Below are 20,268 nucleotides of genomic sequence, written 5' to 3'. Positions count from 1 at the left end.
GTTAGGAGCAGGAGAGACTCTGGTCAGCCATGCTTGATGAGAAGTCGTACCCCTTAAGCTATGAGCCTCTGGCGACTGACTGGCAACCTGCTCCAGGAAATCTTTGCAAAGAGAACACACAGTAGTCTATCTTACACAACGCTGAGTCTGGGAAGTGAAATAACAACTCTAGTTGACACAATGTGATTTGTGGTGTCCAGTAAGGATCTCAACAATTTGTTGTTTTTATTAATGACTTAGATTATACACAAGTCACATCTCCAAATTTGCCAATGTCAAAGAGATATGTGGCATTATACATCATATAGGTGGATTACAAAGCAATATTGATAAATTACATGAATGGAGTTCAGTCACAGATCAGTCATGTCCTCACAGAACAGGCTTGAGGGGCTAAATGGCCTCATTCTGTTTCTATGTTCTAAACATTGGTGATAACAGTGCTAACATGAATTTCATTAAAATCAACACCATTGAATAACATGTATTCTGTCACAAAGGAACAAACTGACTCGTAGTGACTGTAATTTAGCTAAATCTGGACCTTTTAAATAGCTTTGTGCACTCTCTGAAAAGTTCTGACAATCTTATACTAATGTGACGGAATGCAAAGCACCCTCCCACACACACACACACACACACACACACAAACACACATCCTCCGCCCCCCCCCCCCCCCCCCACCTCCCCACAGGCAGCATTGGTGGTGCATATTTGTTTAATGTGTTTTCAACAGCCGAATGGAAAATGTGTAGGACTGTAAGTTTACTTATACAATGAGATGGTGAGGTTATTCTACAGGAAGTGGCTGGAAACACACACATATTTCTTAAATAGACATGGCTTCTGTATTAAATAAAAGTGCTCGGTGTTTATTCTTTGTAATGCCCAGTGCAGAGGGAATTAGCGCTCTGTAAACATCAAATCAGCCTACACACCAATAAAAATGTTGAAGATAAACAGATGAAGGTTAGAAATCGAAATTCACCCACATCAATGAAGAAAGCTGTAGATACAGCAACACAGCCGTGGGTGAGATAGGATTTTGTCAGGTGAATATTTTCACGTTGCATTTTATTGGCCTGGCAATCAAAATATTGTAGTGCACAATTAAGTGCTTCAAATTAGTTACCAGCTTTAGCAAGTCAATGCAATATCCAAAGAAGGTTCAGAAAACAGACGATTACTAAGTACTACATTTTTTTCTCAGTTTATCTACATCCCTCATTCAGAAAGGGTGTAGTAATAAACCTAGCGGCTACAGGCCAATCAGCTTAAACTTAATGATAGGAAAGATTTTGAAAAGAATAATCTAGGTCAAAATTAACAGTTGGACTATTGTGGATCGATTAAGTAAAGCCTGCACAGATTTGTTAAATACAAATCATATTTAACTAATTTAATTGAGTTCTATTGATGAGGTAACAGTAAGAGTTGAGGAGAGTTAAATGATTATATGGACTTCCAGAAATTATTCAACCTTTACCAGCAAAGTTAAAACCCATGAAACAAAAGGGACAGTAGCAACATGAATAAAATGAGAGCTGCATAACAGGAAGCAAAATAGTGGTGGACTGGAGAAAGGCATAAATTGGATTATTTAGAGCTCAATGCCGGATCACTGCTTTTATATGCATATATTAATGACTTAGACGAGAGTACAGAGTAAAACTTGCAAACAACACATAGCTTGAAAGCATGGTGAACTGTGAGGAGCATTGTGAAAGGTCACAGACAGGCTGGTGGAATGGGTGACTATGCAATAGTTCAAAGTTAATATAGAGATAAGAAAGTAATATATTTTGATTGTAAGAACAAGGTGGGGCAAGTACAAGGTACAAGAGCTGCGGGTATATGTGTAGAAATCTTCAAAGTAACTTTGCAGGTTGAGAAAATGGTTGAAAGGGCAAATGAGATCCTAGGCTTTATAAGTAAAGGTTAGAGTACAAAAGTAAAAAACTTATAATGAACCTTTATGAATCATTCGCTCAACCTCAACTGGAATATTGGCCAGAATTTTATGGGCACACAGCCCTGATTGACTTTGGGCAAGATCTTACAAGCCTCAGGCAGGCGAGGAGGTCAGATTCCAGTAATTGTGCCCAGTTCTGGGAATTGAACGTTCAGACAGATGTGAATTTAAAGAGGGTGCAGAAAAGATTGACATGAATGTCCCAGGGATGATACACTTCAGTCACATGATTGGATTGGAGCAGCTAGGGTTGTTCTCGGCAGAGGAAAAGGTTGAGAAGAGCTTTGATAGAGGTGTTCAAAATCATTAGGTGTCAAGACTGATAGAGACTTTCCATTGGCAGAATGGTCAAAAAACAAAGGACACATTTTTAACGTAGTTGGCAAAAGAACGAAACATGATAATAAAAAAGCTTTTTTTTTCTGCAGTGTGTGGTTGGGATCTGTGATACACTGCCAGAGACTGTTGTGGGGCAGACATCTTTCAGAAGGAAATTGGATGAACTGCAGAAGAAGTGAAACTCTGGGGCCATGGGGAAAGGGTAGGAGTGGGACCAGCTAAAATGCTCTTGTAGGGATTGAGCATATCTTACTGAGCCAAATGGCCAATTTCTGGGCTGTAGCCATTCCTTTATCCTCTGATTCTAGTGGTTGTTTTCGCCTATCAGTATAATGATTTCTATATGAAAATTAACTGCTGTCAGCAAAGATGTAAAAAATTACAACAAAAAAAATCAGTCAGCGCTACCAAAAGTCACTCACTCATTTAGGGTGTGAAATATCTATATATATTCGTAATTGAACGCAGCTCCACAAGCACATACATGAATTTACAACATGACCCTTTCTTACTGTCACATCCGAGTTTCCCAATGTCCACAGCTCGAAATCACTTGCAGGACAAAGACTGCGCGATAGAATTGGTCACACGTCACTCAACTCGAGGTGCAGGTGTTGGTGTCCCGGGTCCAGGACATTGCAAAGAGACTAAGCGGAGCCCCTTAGAAGAAGAAAGAAGCTGCAAGTCGGGGAGGAGTGAGTGACTGAGTGGATGAGTCTCAGAGAGAGACAGTGAGACGCGGGCTGGACAAATGGTCAAGAGAGGAAGAGAAAGCAGAGCGGGTTCATCATCAACTCCCTGAATAGAAACTGCGCTCTTTGCTTTCAGAGTGGAGACAGTAATAAAAAAGAGCTGGTGACAATATTTGACCCAGAATTTACCACAACGTAAAGGATTTCCGAAGAGCGGGAACACAATTAAAACATTTTGGAAACATCCGGTTCTTCTTCGGATTAAAGTGAAATGCATTCATCGATTTCATGGTAAAGATTTTTTTTGGAATATGTTCAAACAATGTTTCTGATCTGGAATAATAATATTTTATAGTTCTTTCAAATCAGTCTATCTAGTTAATTTCGGTGTTTTGTAAAATATTTTCCTCTCGATATATTTCACTGAGGTTATTATTATGATCAGCATTGTAAAATTAGCCGGGTGTAGAGCGTAGGTGGTGAAGTAGGTCTATCTTCAAATCGAGATGAACCTTTAAATGTCTAGACTTGAAACGTTGGCTCTATTCTATCTCCACAGAGATTTTCCAGCATTTTCTGTTTTTGTTTCAGATTGCAGCATCCGCAGTATTTTGTTTTTATTTACATTAAATAATTGAACTGTGGCAAAAAAAAATCAATAGATGTTGGAAATCTGAAATGAAAACAGTTTTGACTCTGTTTCTCTCTGAACAGATGCTGCCTGACCTGCTGAGATTTTCCAGCATTCTCTGTAATTATTTAAGAATGGATATATTCTGAAGTGTTCAGGAGTCTGTAGTTTCTCTGGGATTAATATAATTGACCAGAATTCACACTCTGATTGCAGCTGCTCTTTCTCCAGCCCGGGCTTTATTTGCTGCCCGGAGTTTATTATGAGAAGAGAATTTTACACAGTGTACCTCCGGGTCACGGGAACCCAAGGACAGAACAGAGTTAGCGGGAAAGCTGCTGTTGTGGAGACGGTAAGAAGTCTCACAACACCAGGTTAAAGTCCAACAGGTTTATTTGGTAGCACAAGCCACAAGCTTTCAGAGCGCTGCTCCTTCATTAGGTGAGTGGGAGTTCTGTTCACAAACAGGGCGTATAAAGGTGCAAACTCTATTTTAAAAATATACCAAATAAACATGTTGGACTTTAACCTGGTGTTATGAGACTTCGTAAGAAGATGCTGGCGTTGGATGCCAGTCCAACGCCAGCATCTCTATGTTGTAGAGACAATCAGACTGCCCTTGAGTGAAAGGTGAAGTGGCGGTAACGATTAGGAATGTATTTAGGCGACACCTTTTAGTGAGAAATGTGGTTAGGGAATTGTTACCGATTCTGTGGATTGCTGCTGGAGAGTAATTGAGATGTTTATATTTATCAATCTAACATTGATTTGATGCCAGGTTCCTTGGGGATTTATTAAAGGCGCTAGATAAATGCAAGTTAATATTTGACATGGATTGAAACTTGGAATGTTCTTTAGTATGAGTTAAAACTGAAACAAAAACTCAATATATAAAAATAAGCCTCTGGCTGCAAACCTAGTCTTTTTCACTAAATTCTACAGCTACTCCTGAAAAGAATTCTCTCCGGAAAAATGGATTGGCCGAATTCTTCCTGCGGGAATTTTTTTAAATGCATTATAGTTGTGTAAATTGCCTTTGGTGAAAAAGGAGAATCAAAAGGCAAATATCACATCATCAGAACAGCGCATTATACAAATAATTAATTCAATATTCCGCGTGTTGACTTTAAAACAATATAGATTTAAGTGAATTCTGTTCCCATGTTTATTTTCTGCTCTGGTTAAATTTACTTCAAAGGGTGAAGATTGCCTGCAGCAAAATGCTTCCAATCATCGTTAACATTCTAACGCAGCTCAAATACAAAAGGCGATCTTTGCCTGTCCTATTCTAAGTGGAAATATTTCAGAATGCTCTATTATCCTTTCTAATCTTCATCTACGCGTGCCGTTTTTAAACTTCGAGCAACACTTCAAATTGGCTAAGGTCAAAAACGACAAATATTGTTCTCCCACCGTGCTTTGTTTTGGCAAAGGCGATCATTTTAGCTAAAATATAATCAGAAACTCAAGAAGGTAGGTTTTATTTTAAGAAGTAAAACAACAATTAGCAGCGCCTCGCTTTCTCTCCCATAAACATTGGTAGATATTTAGGGTAGATTTCATCGTTAAGGCGCTTTTAATAAAGAGCGGGATAATTAGAAGCTACGTTAATCCTAAAAATGGGAACACTGGGCAAAAAGTAGATCTAGATAATCATAGGCATGGATCACAATGGATCAGCCCTGTAAGGATCATGAGATTGTCCCGTGAAAACCAAATGGTCTTAGTTACCCAGGTTGAAATGTTAGATTGAGCTAAAGGGATCTCTTATTTTTCTGCGACTAATGATGGAAATATAATTTATTCTGGCTATGTGATAGTTTTGTTTTAAAGAAGACATTATTTGGTCAGATTAATGTCTGGTAATATCATGCAGATCCACACAGTCATTTTGCATCCTTTTTGTTTGCTTCACCGGCCTCAGTTTGTGCGTGAAGAAGGTAACATTAAATCAGAAATGGGACCCAACATTCCTGACATTGACACCCAGAAAGGAAAGGTTGAATGAGATGAGTTTAATATTCTAATTATGTACTTTAATTATAATCATGATGCCCTGTTTCATTGAAATTTTCATTGAAAATTTGGAATGATCATTTTATAACTTTGAATGTAGTGTGTGAGGGGATTCATAGGGCAAATGAGTAAAAATTGGAACCTGTTCCAAAGTTAGCACATTTGTTGCAGTTGCACAACTCCACTCGCCTTTACCTGACCAGCTTCATCTGCAAACTCTCTGTGGTCAGAACCACAGGCTTCTCACTACAGAGAATATTTCATTTAATGGGTCAGTAGAAGGTGTGATATTGACAGCATGAAACAGATTAAATGAACTTATTCTGTCGTGTGGTTTAATGCTTTACAGCTACAAGTTCATCCCCCACACTCAGATACTCAACAGGCTTGAGACTTTGGCAAATTGTGGTGATACCTTGCATTCCCTTGTAGATGGGCGGCACCGTGGCACAATGGTTACCACTGCTGTCTCACAGCTCCAGAGACCTGGGTTCAATTTCCACTGTGGGTGTGGAGTCTGCACATTCCCCCTGTGCCTTTGTGGGTTTCCTACGGGTGCTCTGGTTTCCTACCGCAGTCTGAAAGACGTGCTGGTTATGTGCATCGGCTATGCTAAATTCTCCCTCAGTGTACCCGAACAGGCACTGGAGTGTGGTGAGTAGTGGATTTTCACAATAATTTCATTGCCATGTTAATGTAAGTCTACTTGTGACACTAATAAATAAACTTAAAAACAATAAGCAATCATACCACTCCTGAAATATTACATTGTGTTCCTTCATGGAGTTGGACACTATACTATATATGAAGGATCTTTAAACACTTCAGCACGCTCATGGACAAGACATAGTATAATGCTTGTCATATGATAAACTATATTTTTCTGCCTCAAACCTCCTTCTTCATCATACCTTTATTTGCCTTCCTTAATTTTATCAAAACTATTCTGACCACTGATCCTCTAAACTCCCTCCTCCTAGTTAGTTCCAAATGCATAAGTGCATGCTCTTTATCCTTGTTGTATGCTTACTGATTTTCCCCAGGAGCTCACTGTACATCTCTGCAAATTTACTTCCATTATCTCTTTCTTCTGCAATAGCCAGTTTGAAATCCCATGTGTGGCATCAAATAATTACAGCACTCAAATGATCAGAAATCTTGGTGCTCTTATACAATGATGTGTGCCAATTACTCACATTTAACAATTTAATAAAAAGGAATCAATATATTCCAACTGGGAGAAGTTAGATTCTGATGAAAAGACAGTGCCCTGACTCAACAAATGTATTTTCTTCTATAGGTGACTGAAGTTCTTTTATAACAAGTCATGGCAAGCAGGAAGAAAAAACAAACAGTACACAACACAGATTGGAAGAAATCGGACCACCTTAATGTGAACATACTGCCACTGCTTTCAGGTAAAGGGAATTAGTAACTTAATTGTTGCGCAGAAAGATAAATATTTATCAATTTAACACAGATATTTGTGTTCCATTCCAGTATTCCATTTGCTGACACTGTGTGAGACGGAGATCACAGCTGTACCCAATGCTATCACTAATGCCGCTGTGGGAGAACACGTTCTGTTTCCTGTACATAACCAATGTGCAGCTCAGTATGAAATAACACTTTTCACAAAATCACCAACTTATACTCAACTTGCTTCATGGGGATTCAAAACATTTGACAAACAGCCACTGTATGAAAACAGACTGCAGAGGAGCGTGAATGATTCTGTGAAACTGCTCAACGTACAGGTTAATGACACTAAATCATACGAAATAGAAATTAATTGCTTTGACAAATCAAAGACAGCAGCAAAGAAACAATTATTTGATTTGCAAGTGTTTGGTAAGTTAATTTAATTTATAACTTTAAATAAAACTATGGCTTTCAATCCCAATGTGAGTCAGAGACAACTACTAAGACAGAATAATAGTGTGTTCACTTGATGAGGAGGCTCCAGACCTCCACTCAGGATTCCAGCTGAGATGAGGAATGCAGTGGGGAGGGAGGAAGACAGAATGCTCACTTTATGGCTGCCCTTCTCATTATCTCAGATCTGTTACTGACAGTTCACCACCGTCTGAAAACAGAATGTCTGGGTTAATTTGAATATTCTCCTAGATTAGGGCCTGTTGCGTATTTTCAACTTTTTGTTAACCCATTTAATCTGAAGGAACTTTATAGAATGAACTGGATGATTAGTTTGGATAAAGGTTGTACTGAAAGTACATTAACATCAGGACTTGTGTTGTTTGGGTGATCCAGTTATATTCATTTCAGATTGGTGCACTTTTCTGGAATGTAACCACTTATTAATTTCTCACTAAATGTAAAATAGTGACATTTAGGAAATACTATCAAGGCTCATTATTCATCTCCTAATATTTCAGAGCCTGTTTCCAAACCTCTGATGACAATAAATTGTTCAACTGCAAATGCCAGCCTGAGGTGTGCAGTCTCCAATGGAACAAATGTCACGTTTCACTGGGAAAAGCTATCTTTGTCTGGAGCCATCATCAGAACATATAATGGGCCAGAATTAGTGATAGACCATGCAAATGAAGAAGAACAATACTTGTACAAGTGTATAGCAGAGAATCCAGTCAGCAATGCACCCAGCAATACATCGAACATAAAGAAGTGCAGTGGAAAATCTTTTGAAGGTGAGAAATAGTCTAAACTACCATGGTACTCTTCCAATGTTCATCTGTCCAGCCTCTCATTTTCCAAACTCCACAAACTTAAGCTCATCAAAATTCTACCATAAGCTCATCACCCCTGTGCTTGCTGACCAACACTCACAGCCTGGACAACAATATGTCAATTTTAAATTCTCTCCTTTGCTTTCGAATTGCTCGATTGGCTCATCTGTTCCTATTTTTGTATCTTCTCCAGCTCTACAACCCAATGAGATATCAGCATTTCTTCTTTTCTAACCTCTTGCGCATATTCAATTTAAATTCTCTTCCATTGGCAGCCATTCGTTCAGTGGTCTAGACTCTAAACTCTGGCATACTGTCTGTAAACCTCTCTAAGTATCAACCTCTCTCTTGTCTTTTAAGATGTTCCTTAAAATCTATCTCTTTGACCAAGTGTTTGGTCATCTGTCCTAATGTCTGCTTTTACAGCTTAGTTTTGTTTGATAATCCTTCCATGAGGTGTTTTGGGATGTTTTACTATATTCAACTGACTACATAAATCCAAGCTGTGATGGCTGTAGTAATGAGAAACAGGATACTTATACCTTTTTAGACAGATCTTGCATAAAATGGGGATAAGGCGGGAAAGTGGAGCTGAGGATTACCATATCAGATCAATCTTGACCTCATTGAAATTCAGAGTAGACTCAATGGGCCAAATGGCCTACTTCTGCTCCTATAGCTAGAATTCTCTGATGTCATAAGCTCTGTACTGCTGCCAGTGTGAGCAGAGAATTTGGTGCTCAGCCAAATCACTATCACTGCAACGGGATCCAATAATCTCAGCCATGGAAGAGGTTGGAGAATTCTAGCCTAAGTCATACAATTATGCTGTCTTAACAGGACTTATTCCATTCAGGTACCAACAAGCTGAGTGAATATAGATGTAACTAGATGTGAGAGAGAGAGTTCCATTGTTCTGGTGATTTACGTATGGTTTGCTGAAAAAGCACGGTATTCTGAACACATGTTATCATGAATTCAGATCACAGCCTTAATGAATTGTAACTCATATGGCATTAATTTCCAACTTGTACCTCTTCATTATTGTTCTTTTACAATGGAAGTAACAGTGCATTGATGCTGTTAATTGGCTGCACTGGCTTTTGTTTAAGTTTAGTTTATTTATTAATATTTCAAGCAAACTTACCATTAAGTAATGTGAGTAGGCTTACATTAACACTGCAACAAAGTTACTGTGATAATCCCCGAGTCATCACACACTGGCGCCAGTTCGGGTACACTGAGGGAGATTTTAGCATGCCAATGCACCGAATCAACATGTCTTTTGGATTGTGGGAGGAAACTGGAGTACCTAGAGGAAACATGCAGACACAAGGCCGGAATTGAACCCAGATCCTTGGCACTATGAGGTAGCAATGCTAACCACAGTGCCATTGTGCAATTCATGCTTCATTACAATGGAATTTCAGAGAACATTACGTTAAATATATTTATGTTTCAGTTTTGGCTCAGCTATATTTTCTCACCTCATATAACATATTGAAATTTCATTTTTGAGGGTGCAGTACTTTTTTTTAATAAGATGTTAAACTATCTCAGATTGAAATAAACAATTCCATGCCATTATTTGATGAAGAGCAGTGAGTTCTCCCAATGTTCTGACAAGCATTTATTCCTCAGCCAATATTACAATAACATATTATCTAGTTACATTTCTTCGTGCAGTCTGGGGCCTTACTACATGTAAATTGCTATGTTTTATTCGGAGGCAGTCCTGATGTTGTGAGAGGCAATGTATAGTTGCACATTCTTACTCCTTCTTTACACTTGTTTCCTTGTTAGCATTTGTTCACCCATTATACCTTTCACATTTTCAAGTCAATATTTGTGCAAACTCTTTGTCCATAATGACTGAGAATATTGAGGTTAATTCTATCAAAAAAAACCCAAGTGCCCACCAGGCAGGAAAATGGGAGATTTTCTTGTCCATTTTTTAGGTGCACCTACCAGAACGAATCTCCGATACTCTGTGCATCACAGAGTCCCTCGGAGTGATTCACACCGGGAAGTGAGGGGCGGGCCTCACCCCATTGCAGAAGCCAGAATCAGTGTGCTGAGCAGGCCCTGTGCATGTGCGGATCTGTCAGTGGGGACATTGGTGCATCTGCACTGCCCCTGCACCCAAATCGCCAGCCTCCCGATTGCTGGCCTTCTAATATTTTTCCAAGCCCGCTTCTCCCCAATCACTCGCCTCCCAACACCCCCGCCCCCACACAACCCCCAGATGATCACCGGACTTCCAGACCCCCAGGCCAGCCCTGATCTCCCCCTCCCCCCAAAGGCCAGCCCCAAGCCCAACCCCACCCCTCATGGCCAGCCCCGATCACTCCCTCCCACACTAATCCCATTGTATAGTAGTAACGGGTTCCCCCCACCACCACTGATTACCTCCCACCTCCACCCCCTTGGCATGCCCAGTGCCTGGTTGGCAGTGCCAGGGTGCCAGGCTTACATTGCCAGGCTGGCACTGCTCAATTTGCAGCCCCTTGCCCCTGACCTCCCGGGGGAGTGCCTCAATGCCCTTTGACTCCACCGGCAGGGTGAGTATGCCTGTTCCCGATCGGTGGGGACCAGTTGTAAAACCCGCTGGTGGGAGATACTTTAGGCTCGGAGACTTCTGTTCCTATTCGAGCAGCACAGCAGGCTGGGAGAATCCCAGCTGTGGTTATAGATTTTCCTTCAAGCCCCACAATATCCTAACTGGGAACCATATCACTGTTCCTTCACTGCTACTTGGTCAAAATCCTGGAACTCCATTCCTAATAGCATTCTGGATGGACCTACACATCATGGACTGCAGCAGTTCAAGTCGGTAGCTCACCACTGCCTTCTCAAGGCATTTAGGGATGGTCATATAACCATAAACAAATACATTTTTTTAAATTGCCAGGCCCCAATAGACACCAATACATTGGCAATACAGCTGAAGTTAGGTCTTCAATGGCTACTTGAAAAAAGGTTCTATAGGTTTGAAAAATGTTTGGTGGCAAAAACTCTGAACACATTATATTGAATATTGAAGGGTTTAAAGGTAAAAACATTCTGCAGTTCTTATCTGCTGAAACTCTGCAGGAATTCTTATTGCCATAGACACACACATCTTTTAGGCTGCTTGTAAAAGATGACAATGGGAAATGTGCAATCAAAAGCACACTGAGCTATGCCATTGACTTGCAGTGCACACCACAAGCAGCTGTAAAGGTACCACATTCAATATTGTAATTTTGTATAATTGAACACTGCCTTCACTTGAACATTACCAAAAGCAAAAACTAGAGAGGGATTCCACTCTGCAGAAAATAAAGACTTGCTTTGAGATGTGCAGTCATGTTTCAAAATGCTGAAAGTATCAATTAAAGAAAAGAAGAAATGTCACCATATTCTGTGGGTTCATTTCTCTGAGTTTAGTAGTGGAGTCTCTTCAGTCAAGAGTTTACAAATATCAATGCTTTATAGAAACTTCCCTCAACTATTAACTTCTAATTGAGCTTAGTGTATTTATGTTTAGATTACTTTCACTGCAAGAATCTAAGCAATGGCCTGACTGAAAAAACAGAGTGAATAGAAGCAGCCCCTGAGATAGCAAACATCACCATCATGCTTCAAATCTCAGACTATCCAGAGTAATGAATTGGTAGATGAGCTATTACTTTTTCAAACAAAATATTGACTTCAAGTTGTAGGATAGATCTCTTACTCCTGTTTTTCTTGAGCTTCATGGAAATTTGGAATGTCTGCTAATGTATGCAGCAAAGTCAGAAACTAATAACTAGATAAATGGCTGTTGTTGGGAAATTGTTAGAATACATTATTAATGAAGTAATAACATTTGGCAAGTCAAAATGCAATCCATCAGAGTCAGCATAGTTTTATGAAGGGTAAATTGTGTTTGACTAATTTGCTAGAGTTCTTCGAAGATGTAATAAAGTGGATAATGGGGGTCCTGAAGATGTAATATATTTGGACTTCAGGAAAGTGTTCGATAAGGAATAGCACAAAAGATTAATACACAAGGTAAGATTACATGGGGTTGGAGTAATTTATTAGCTTGCTAGCCAACAAAAAATGGAGAGTTGGAATTGTTGGGCCTTTTACTGGTTGGAGAGATGTAACTAATGGGATGCTACAGAGCCTGGTCCTCGAGTCCTAAATATTTACATCAAGAAAAATGATTTAGATATAAGGATACAGGTACTATAGCCACATTTGCAGATGACACTAAAATAGATGGGATAGTAAGTTGCAATAAAAAGAACAATTTACAAATGGATATAAATAGGTTAGATGATGGACCAAAATTTGGCAGATGGAGTTTAATGCAGATAAGTGCAAGGTTATCCATTTTGTTCAGTAAAATGGAAAGGCAACTTGTTATCTAAATGGATTGAAACTTCAGTGCAGAGGGATTTAGGTGTCCTTGTGCATGAATTGCATAAAACTAGTATACAGATACAGCAGCTAATAAGGCAAATGGAATTTTGGCACTTATTGCTAAAGGAATAGAGTATAAAAGTAGTGAAGAATTGCTGCAATTGTGCAAAGCATTAGTGAGCTCACACCTGAACTACTGTGCACAGTTTTGATCTCTTATTTGAGGAACGATATAGTTGCATTGGAAGCAGTTCAGAAGAGGTTCACTAGATTGATTCCAGAGCCACGGGGCTTGCCTTATGCAGAGAGATTGAGCAGTTTAGGCCTATACTCTCTAAAGTTTAAAAGAATGAGAGGAGATCTAATTGAAGTGTATAAGATGAAAAAGGGAATTGACAGGACATAGGTAGAGCAGATGAGATGAAACAGTTTTAGTATCGGGGTAGCCGATCTAAAACTGAGATGAGGAGAAACTACTTCTCTCAACGGTTCATGAATCTGTGGAATTCACTACCCCAGAGTGTGGTGGATGGCAAGATATTGAGTAAATTTAAGGAGGAGGTATTCAGATTTTATTCAGTAATGGATTGAAGGGTTATGGAGAATGGGTAGGAAACTGGAGTTGAGGCCAAGACAAGATAAGCCATGATTGTATTGAATGGCGAAGCAGGCTGGAGAGGTTGAATTGCCTACTCCTGCTTTTCGTTCTTATATTCTTAAAGGAAGTGAATTACCTATGTAACAACAAGATTTAACCGACTTCTAACATTTTCATTGTATTTTCCTCATGTCTACTGGCATATAATAGTGTATAATTAATGATCGCTTTCCACTAAGGTGGAACCACATATTGGTTAAATTGTCATGTCAGTGTTTTAATGTGTGATAAATGTGAACCTCTCTCTGATTTATTTTAGGTAAGGAGGTGTATGCTGCAATAGTATCACTTTTTGTTTTGGTTTTATTTGTATACATCTTCTACAAAATAAAACGGACTACTAGTGATAAAGGAAGTAGTAAGTATAATTGCTATTATTAGTCAAAGCTATAAGGATTCAACAGGAGTCCAAAAATATTTATTATTTATTCCGTGAACTGAAAGATTTATGGACAGAGAGTTATTTCAGGATTAAGTATTGGACACGAACTACATTCTAAATCAAACAGATTGATTTAAAAATACAGAACATTAGTTATTTGCTTGCATTTTTAAAGATAATTATTAATCAGAAGGTGTCATCTTCCTAAACATTTTTGTCTTGTGGATTAAGAACATAAAGTGAATGACTCGGTGATTTCAAAATTAATATTTCCCAAATGCCCACTCTCTCAAATATGTATTGAATGCTGTCTGAAATGTTCTCACTCTGCACTCCTAGACCAGCCATTCCATACATTCACCAGCATCTGCTGAAACCATTTCAATCTATGAACAAAGGGCCAGATTTTACGAGCTCCCCCCCCGCCACACCACTCCCCCGCTGCTGTGTTTGAAGGTGGGGGACTCATAAAATGCAACTGCCCAATACCTGCCTGCCTGCCCTCAACTTGTTGGGTGACGCTCTTGCTCTTGTTTCTGATGAGCTCCTTAACTAGTCAGTAAATGGTGCTTAAGTATCTCATCACATCCCCACCATTATTTTACCTGTAGCAAGGAGACCAAGTCTATATAGGTAGACAAGGTTTTGCTAGGTGAGTTGGTGTCGGGCAAGAAAGTGAGAGTGCTTTTATACTGGATTCCCTGTGCTTAATGGAGGTATCCCAGCGCCCCTGCCCCCCAGGTCCTCAAAACTCATAACCCCCTTTAATCCTCCTCCACTAGTCTTTCAAGCCCAGGCCTCCAACCTCCAGCCCCCTTCAATGGGGCTTACTGGTATCCACAGTCTCCTCTTCCTCAGAGACTGGCTGTAGTTCCATCAGTGGCCACTGCTTGAATCTGGTGCAATTCTCTAAGGTACCAACATAATACTGAATCTTAGCCAATTAACGCCCAGCCCTGTTTAATATGGTTACTCAGTAACCACTTTTCTCATGGGCAGGCTCCAAACTCATCTTTTAGTTGGGGAGGATGAAAAGAAACATGGTGTCCTGTAAATTGCAGCCCATAGGGTCATTAGGAAGCCATTCAGCCCCTCAAGCCTGCCGTGCTATTCAGCTGGATCATAGTAATCCACATCCCAATTCTACTTATTTCCTTAGCTCTTTACCCCTTGATACTCTGATGGAATTTTAAAAAAGCTCTCAGTCTGGAAAGTTTCAATGACCCGAGCAGCAGACATGCTTTAGCAGGGGATTCCAGATTTCTACTAACTTCTGTGTGAATAAATGTTTCTTGATTCCCCTACTAAATAGCCTAGTTTGAATAGATATCCACCAGTTTTTGATACCCCACAAGAGGAAATAGAATTTGGTAAAGTGTGATTCTCCCCAGAGCCACAGACCAGTTTTATTTCCAGATCATAGAAACCCTATAGTACAGAAAGAGGCCATTTGGCCCATTGAGTCTTCACTGACTACAATCCCACCTAGGCCCTACCCCCATATCCCTACATATTTACCCACTAATCCCTCTAACCTATACACCTCAGGACACCGAGGGGCAATTTTAGCATGGCCAGTCAACCTAATCCACACATCTTTGGACTGTGGGAGGAAACCCACATAGACACGAGGAGAATGTGCAAACTCCACACAGACAGTGACCCAAGCCGGGAATCGAACCCAGGTCCTTGGAGCATGAAACAGCAGTGCTAACCACTGTGCTACCATGCCGCCCATCTTACCACACTCTTTAGGCAGGGCCTAAAGACTCCAGAAAGCCCCGCTGCACTGAGACCAGGGCGCCATGTTTAAAGGACGCCATGATCAGAGGATAAAGTAACCTCCCTCACCACCCCACCACATAGGTCTCAGGGGTTTCCCCCACCCCAAACCTCTCCCCGCCCAGAGTTGGCATTGTCCAACATCCTCCTTGCAATAAGAACCAACATTTCCCACCCTCCCTCCGCAACCAGAGCCAGCACTCCCCATCCCCACCCTAAACAGTCAATGCCGGCACCCCTAGCTCCCACACCCGTTCTACCCACCACCACAAATAAACGAATACCTCCCTCCAACTCAAACAAGGATCCCACCATGGTCCACCTCTGGCACTGCTCCTTGGCACAAGTTGACACTGCGAGATGGGTATGTTGTCAACCTGGCAGTGCCAACCTGTGCCAGGGGCATTGGCAAGGCACTGCCAGGCCATGTCCCTTTCCCCGGGTGATATACTCACACTTACACCCCCGGGGGATCCAACAACAGTTTTATGTCTGGGTGTACCTATTGTAGACTTTACCAATGTAACGTCATGTTGCTGAGGTTTGAACTTACGGTGAGGGGTCAATATCTGGTAGTGGGAGTATTTAATTCTATTAAAATATATTCATATATATTGAAATCAGGTTCACCTCCATTATGTACATGAACCTGATTAGGTTGCCAGCGAGGGGCAGTGAAAATCAGAAATTCCCGCCCTCGTATCTACCTTAATGTTTTAACTTTTGAATAGCTCAATCAGATCATACCTCAATTTCCATACTCCAAAAAATACAAGCTAAGTAGCTATAGGATTACACAGATTGCATACAAGAAACAGGCCATTCTGCCTATCTGGCCCATGCTTGCATTTATGCTCTAAATGAACATCCTCCCATTCCTCTTTATTTAACCCTATCAGGATAACCTTTTATTCTTTTTTGTCTTTATTAGGTTACCTAGCTTTCTCTCCACCCCCGCCCCCCACCGAGATACATCTGTACTGTTCTCTTCCAGTACAGCTAGTCCCAAATTCCAACCACTCTCTCATTAAGGAGTTTATGTAATTTTTCTCCCCATAAACTGGCAAGGAATATTATAGAGAAATATCGGGGCGATTCTCCCAAAACTGTGGAATTGGTGGGAAAACTGCTTTAGATCATGACTATTTTTCCTGTGCAACTTCAGACTCCAAATCTCCCCACTTTGTGCAATGCAGAGGTCATAATTATGACTATCATTAAAAATCCATGGCGGGGTGGTGGGAGGGAAGGGCCTATTAGTGCCTGAGTCTGACAGCTCTAGAGCTCTGCGCATGCGCAGTGGCCCGACCTGTCAGTCTCCCCGTTTGCTAACCAGCTCAATTGCTAGCCAGCCCGGGACCCCCGCAGTGCTGCCCCTCCAGCTCCCTCCCCACCTCCATGGCCTAATCATGGCTCCCACAACAATTTCTGGGCCAAGCCCCGACCCCTCCCAATCCCAGAGTGTCCCAATATCAGGCCTCCTGCACCCAGCAGTGGCAATCCCCCACTCCCCTCATCCCAGCAGACCCTCCCCACTTACCCCCCAATGGGAGGCAGACCCCGCCAGGAGGCGGGCTCCCCCTGGCAGACCACCAACCCCCAATAACCTGTCCCGATCACTGGCCTCCCTCCAGCCCAGACCAATTCCCATGCAGAGTGGCGGTGGGAGCCCCACTCCCACTGATCACCCCCTAGGCCCCACACACTAAAGGCCCCATCCCCTTGGCATTTCCAATGCCTGATGGACAGTGCCAAGATGCCTCCTGGGCATGGGCACTTTTCCCCTTGGGCAGTGGCAGGGAGCACAGACTGGCACTGCCAGTGATGCCAGTGATTGCCCAGGGGGCAATATTCCCCCTGCTGCCCGACCCCCTGAAGGGCTCCAATTGCCCCCTTCCTTCCAGCAGGGTCTCCCACTGGTTCCCTGAACGTGAGGAGCTCCCTAAATCCTGCCAAAGTGAAGTACTCCTGGCGGAGTGGGACATGCTATCAGGCCCCGCAAGTTATGTGCCAGGCCTGATAATCACATTTAGAATAGATTTAAAATGCATTTAAGAAAGATTGAAATTGCTTCCCTTTCTTTCCGCCAATTTTCAGCTTCTGACTGCGATTGTTCTCTGCACATGCATCGGGAACGCATGCACAAATCCCGCAAAATGGCCATCACACACATCTCCCAAACTACCCCACCAGAAAATTTGCTGGTCGCGATGGGAAATCATCCCAATAGTGCAACAGACTCCTGTGCATTGAATGGCCAGAGCTGTACACTTGCATTTTGTTAGGTTGATGGATCATGCATTTCTGACTAGTTTTCGAATAATAAAGTGATGTGAATCTCATGCACTTTTCCAGATACAGCAACGCAAATGAGGAATGAAGAAATGATTTACCTTCAAGATGGAACTATTGACGCCACATACATTACGAGAATTGATTCAAGCTAAACACTGCCCATTATCTGCAGTGTTAGTTGTATTATTAATCTCCTTGTGAAAAATAATTACCAGCAAAAATGGAAGAACTTGAATCTTACTAGACTGGAGAATGAGAATAATTGGTATGGGGTTTTAAATTCAGCTTTCGTATGCCAGGGAATGCAATACCATTATAGTAAATCCTATGCCGTTGCCTTGCTCTGAAAAAGCTATCAAGTTTATGTAATAGCCTGACCAAACATGCCTATACGCCCATGCCATTAGGTAGCAGAGGCTGAATGCTTACCAGGGCCCTGACAGTTTATTCTGCTGTCTGCATTGGGGAACACTGGTGCCAATTGCATCCTATTGTTTCTCCAGTAGCAGTGTTCAGCTCATCATTTTGATTACTGATGTGCATTTGTAAAGATGAGGCTCTTGTTTTAACTATACATGGTTGCATGTCTGTCAATTAAAGATGTAACTTTAATTCAGCATTTTTGGGGTACTGAACCATACAGAGACATACATTCAGACTGTCAATCTTGTTTTGAACTAAAGTTAAAAGAAACGTAGGCGGACATTTCCAATTTGATGCTCAGACACAAAATTGGCTTTGTTGAGCAGTTATTTCCACGAAAATTGGACAATCTGTGTGATTACCCAATTCACAATGTCATTTCAGCACCTAGGTGATAAATTAAAAATCTACCACATGAAGTTGAATGTTACAAACAGCAGTCATGATGTATTGTAGAGATAGATGCATTGTGGGGGAGATGATGGCCTAGTCGTATTATTGCTCAACTATTAATCCAAAACTCAGCTAATGTTCTGGGGACCCGGGTTCGAATCCTGCCACGGCAGGTGGTTGAATTCGAATTCAAAAAAAAACTGAAATTAAGAATCTACTGATGACCATCAAACCATTGCCAATTGTGGGAAAAACCCATCTGATTCACTAATGTCTTGTAGGGAAGGAAATCTACCATCCTTACCTGGTCTGACTCACAGCAATGTGGTTGACTCTCAACTGTTCTCAGGCAACTAGGGATGGAAAATAAATGCTGACTATCCAGTGACGCCCATGTCCCATGAATGACTAGTGGAGTGCCACAGGGATCAGTACTGGAACCATTGTTGTTTGTCATCTATATCAATGATCTGGATGATAATATGGTAAATTGGATCAGCAAATTTGCTGATGATACAAAGATTGGAGGTGTAGTGGACAGTGAGGAAGGTTTTCAAAGCTTGCAGAAGGATTTGGACCAGCTAGAAAAATGGGCTGAAAAATGGCAGATGGAGTTTAATGCTGACAAGTGTGAAGAGTTGCACTTTGTAAGGACAAACCAAGGTAGAACATATAAGGTAAATGGTAGGACACTGAAGAGTGCAGTAGGACAGAGGGATCTGGGAATACAGATACGTAATTCCCTAAAAGTGGCGTCACAGGTAGATAGGATCATAAAGAGTGCTTTTGGAACCTTGGCCTTCATAAATCAAAGTATTGAGTATAAGAGTTATGGTGAAGTTGTATAAAAAATTGGTGAGGCCGAATTTAGAATATTATGTGCAGTTTTGGTCACCTAATTACAGGAAGAATATTAATAAGGTTGAAAGAGTGCAGAGAAGAATTACAAAGATGTTGCTGGGACTTGAGAAAACTGAGTTACAGAGAAAGGTTGAATAGGTTAGGACTTTATTCCCTGGAGCGAGAAGAATGAGGGGAGATTTGATAGAGGTGTATAAAATTATGATGGGTATAGATAGAGTGAACGCAAGCAGGCTTTTTCCACTGAGGCTAGGGGAGAAAAAAACTAGAGGACATGGGTTAAAGGTGAAGGGGGAAAAGTTTAAAGAGAATATTGGGGGAGGGGGGGCTTCTTCACACAGAGATTGGTGGGAGTGTGGAATGAGCTGCCAGATGAAGTGGTGAATGTAGACTCACTTTTAACATTTAAGAAAAACTTGGACAAGTACATGGATGAGACAGGTGTGGAGGGATATGGTCCAGGCACAGGTCAATGGGACTAGGCAGAATAATAGTTCGGCGCAGCCAAGAAGGGCCAAAGGCCTGTTTCTGTGCTGTGATGTTCTATGGTTCTAATAAAAAGAGATTGAGAATATGCACATACAACTAATGGGCTCTTCAGGTCTTCCGCAGCCAGTGAACATCACCAGAGCTAGGGTGCTTCATCACTCCCTGGAATGACATTTTAATTTAGTTAATTAAATTTCCTTATGAAATTTTATATTAATTACAGTGCCCCCCCAGG

General features: G+C 41.2%; 1 protein-coding gene across 1 annotated transcript; it reads left to right on the top strand.

The window, feature by feature from the left end:
- The first annotated feature begins 3,216 nt into the window (after nucleotides 1-3,216).
- On the top strand, nucleotides 3,217-18,019 carry LOC145341223 (SLAM family member 5-like). Its single transcript, XM_080186144.1, has 6 exons — nucleotides 3,217-3,294; nucleotides 6,951-7,068; nucleotides 7,151-7,501; nucleotides 8,047-8,319; nucleotides 13,668-13,766; nucleotides 17,928-18,019. The coding sequence occupies exons 2-6, from the start codon at nucleotides 6,978-6,980 to the stop codon at nucleotides 18,017-18,019; spliced, it is 906 nt and encodes a 301-aa protein (XP_080042270.1). The 5' UTR covers nucleotides 3,217-3,294; nucleotides 6,951-6,977.
- Nucleotides 18,020-20,268: the final 2,249 nt, after the last annotated feature.

Source organism: Carcharhinus amblyrhynchos, chromosome 3 (assembly GCF_965287045.1).
Source record: "Carcharhinus amblyrhynchos chromosome 3, sCarAmb.v2.hapA, whole genome shotgun sequence".
Classification (NCBI taxonomy): Eukaryota; Metazoa; Chordata; class Chondrichthyes; order Carcharhiniformes; family Carcharhinidae; genus Carcharhinus; species Carcharhinus amblyrhynchos.
This window is presented reverse-complemented; position numbering and strand designations above follow the sequence as displayed.

Bases quoted from the DNA above. Each gene is read 5' to 3' on its own strand.
- LOC145341223 (XM_080186144.1), top strand. From the start codon at position 6,978: ATGGCAAGCAGGAAGAAAAAACAAACAGTACACAACACAGATTGGAAG. The intron at 7,502-8,046 runs GTAAGTTAATTT...CTAATATTTCAG, and splicing joins ATTTGATTTGCAAGTGTTTG to AGCCTGTTTCCAAACCTCTG. The intron at 8,320-13,667 runs GTGAGAAATAGT...GATTTATTTTAG, and splicing joins CAGTGGAAAATCTTTTGAAG to GTAAGGAGGTGTATGCTGCA.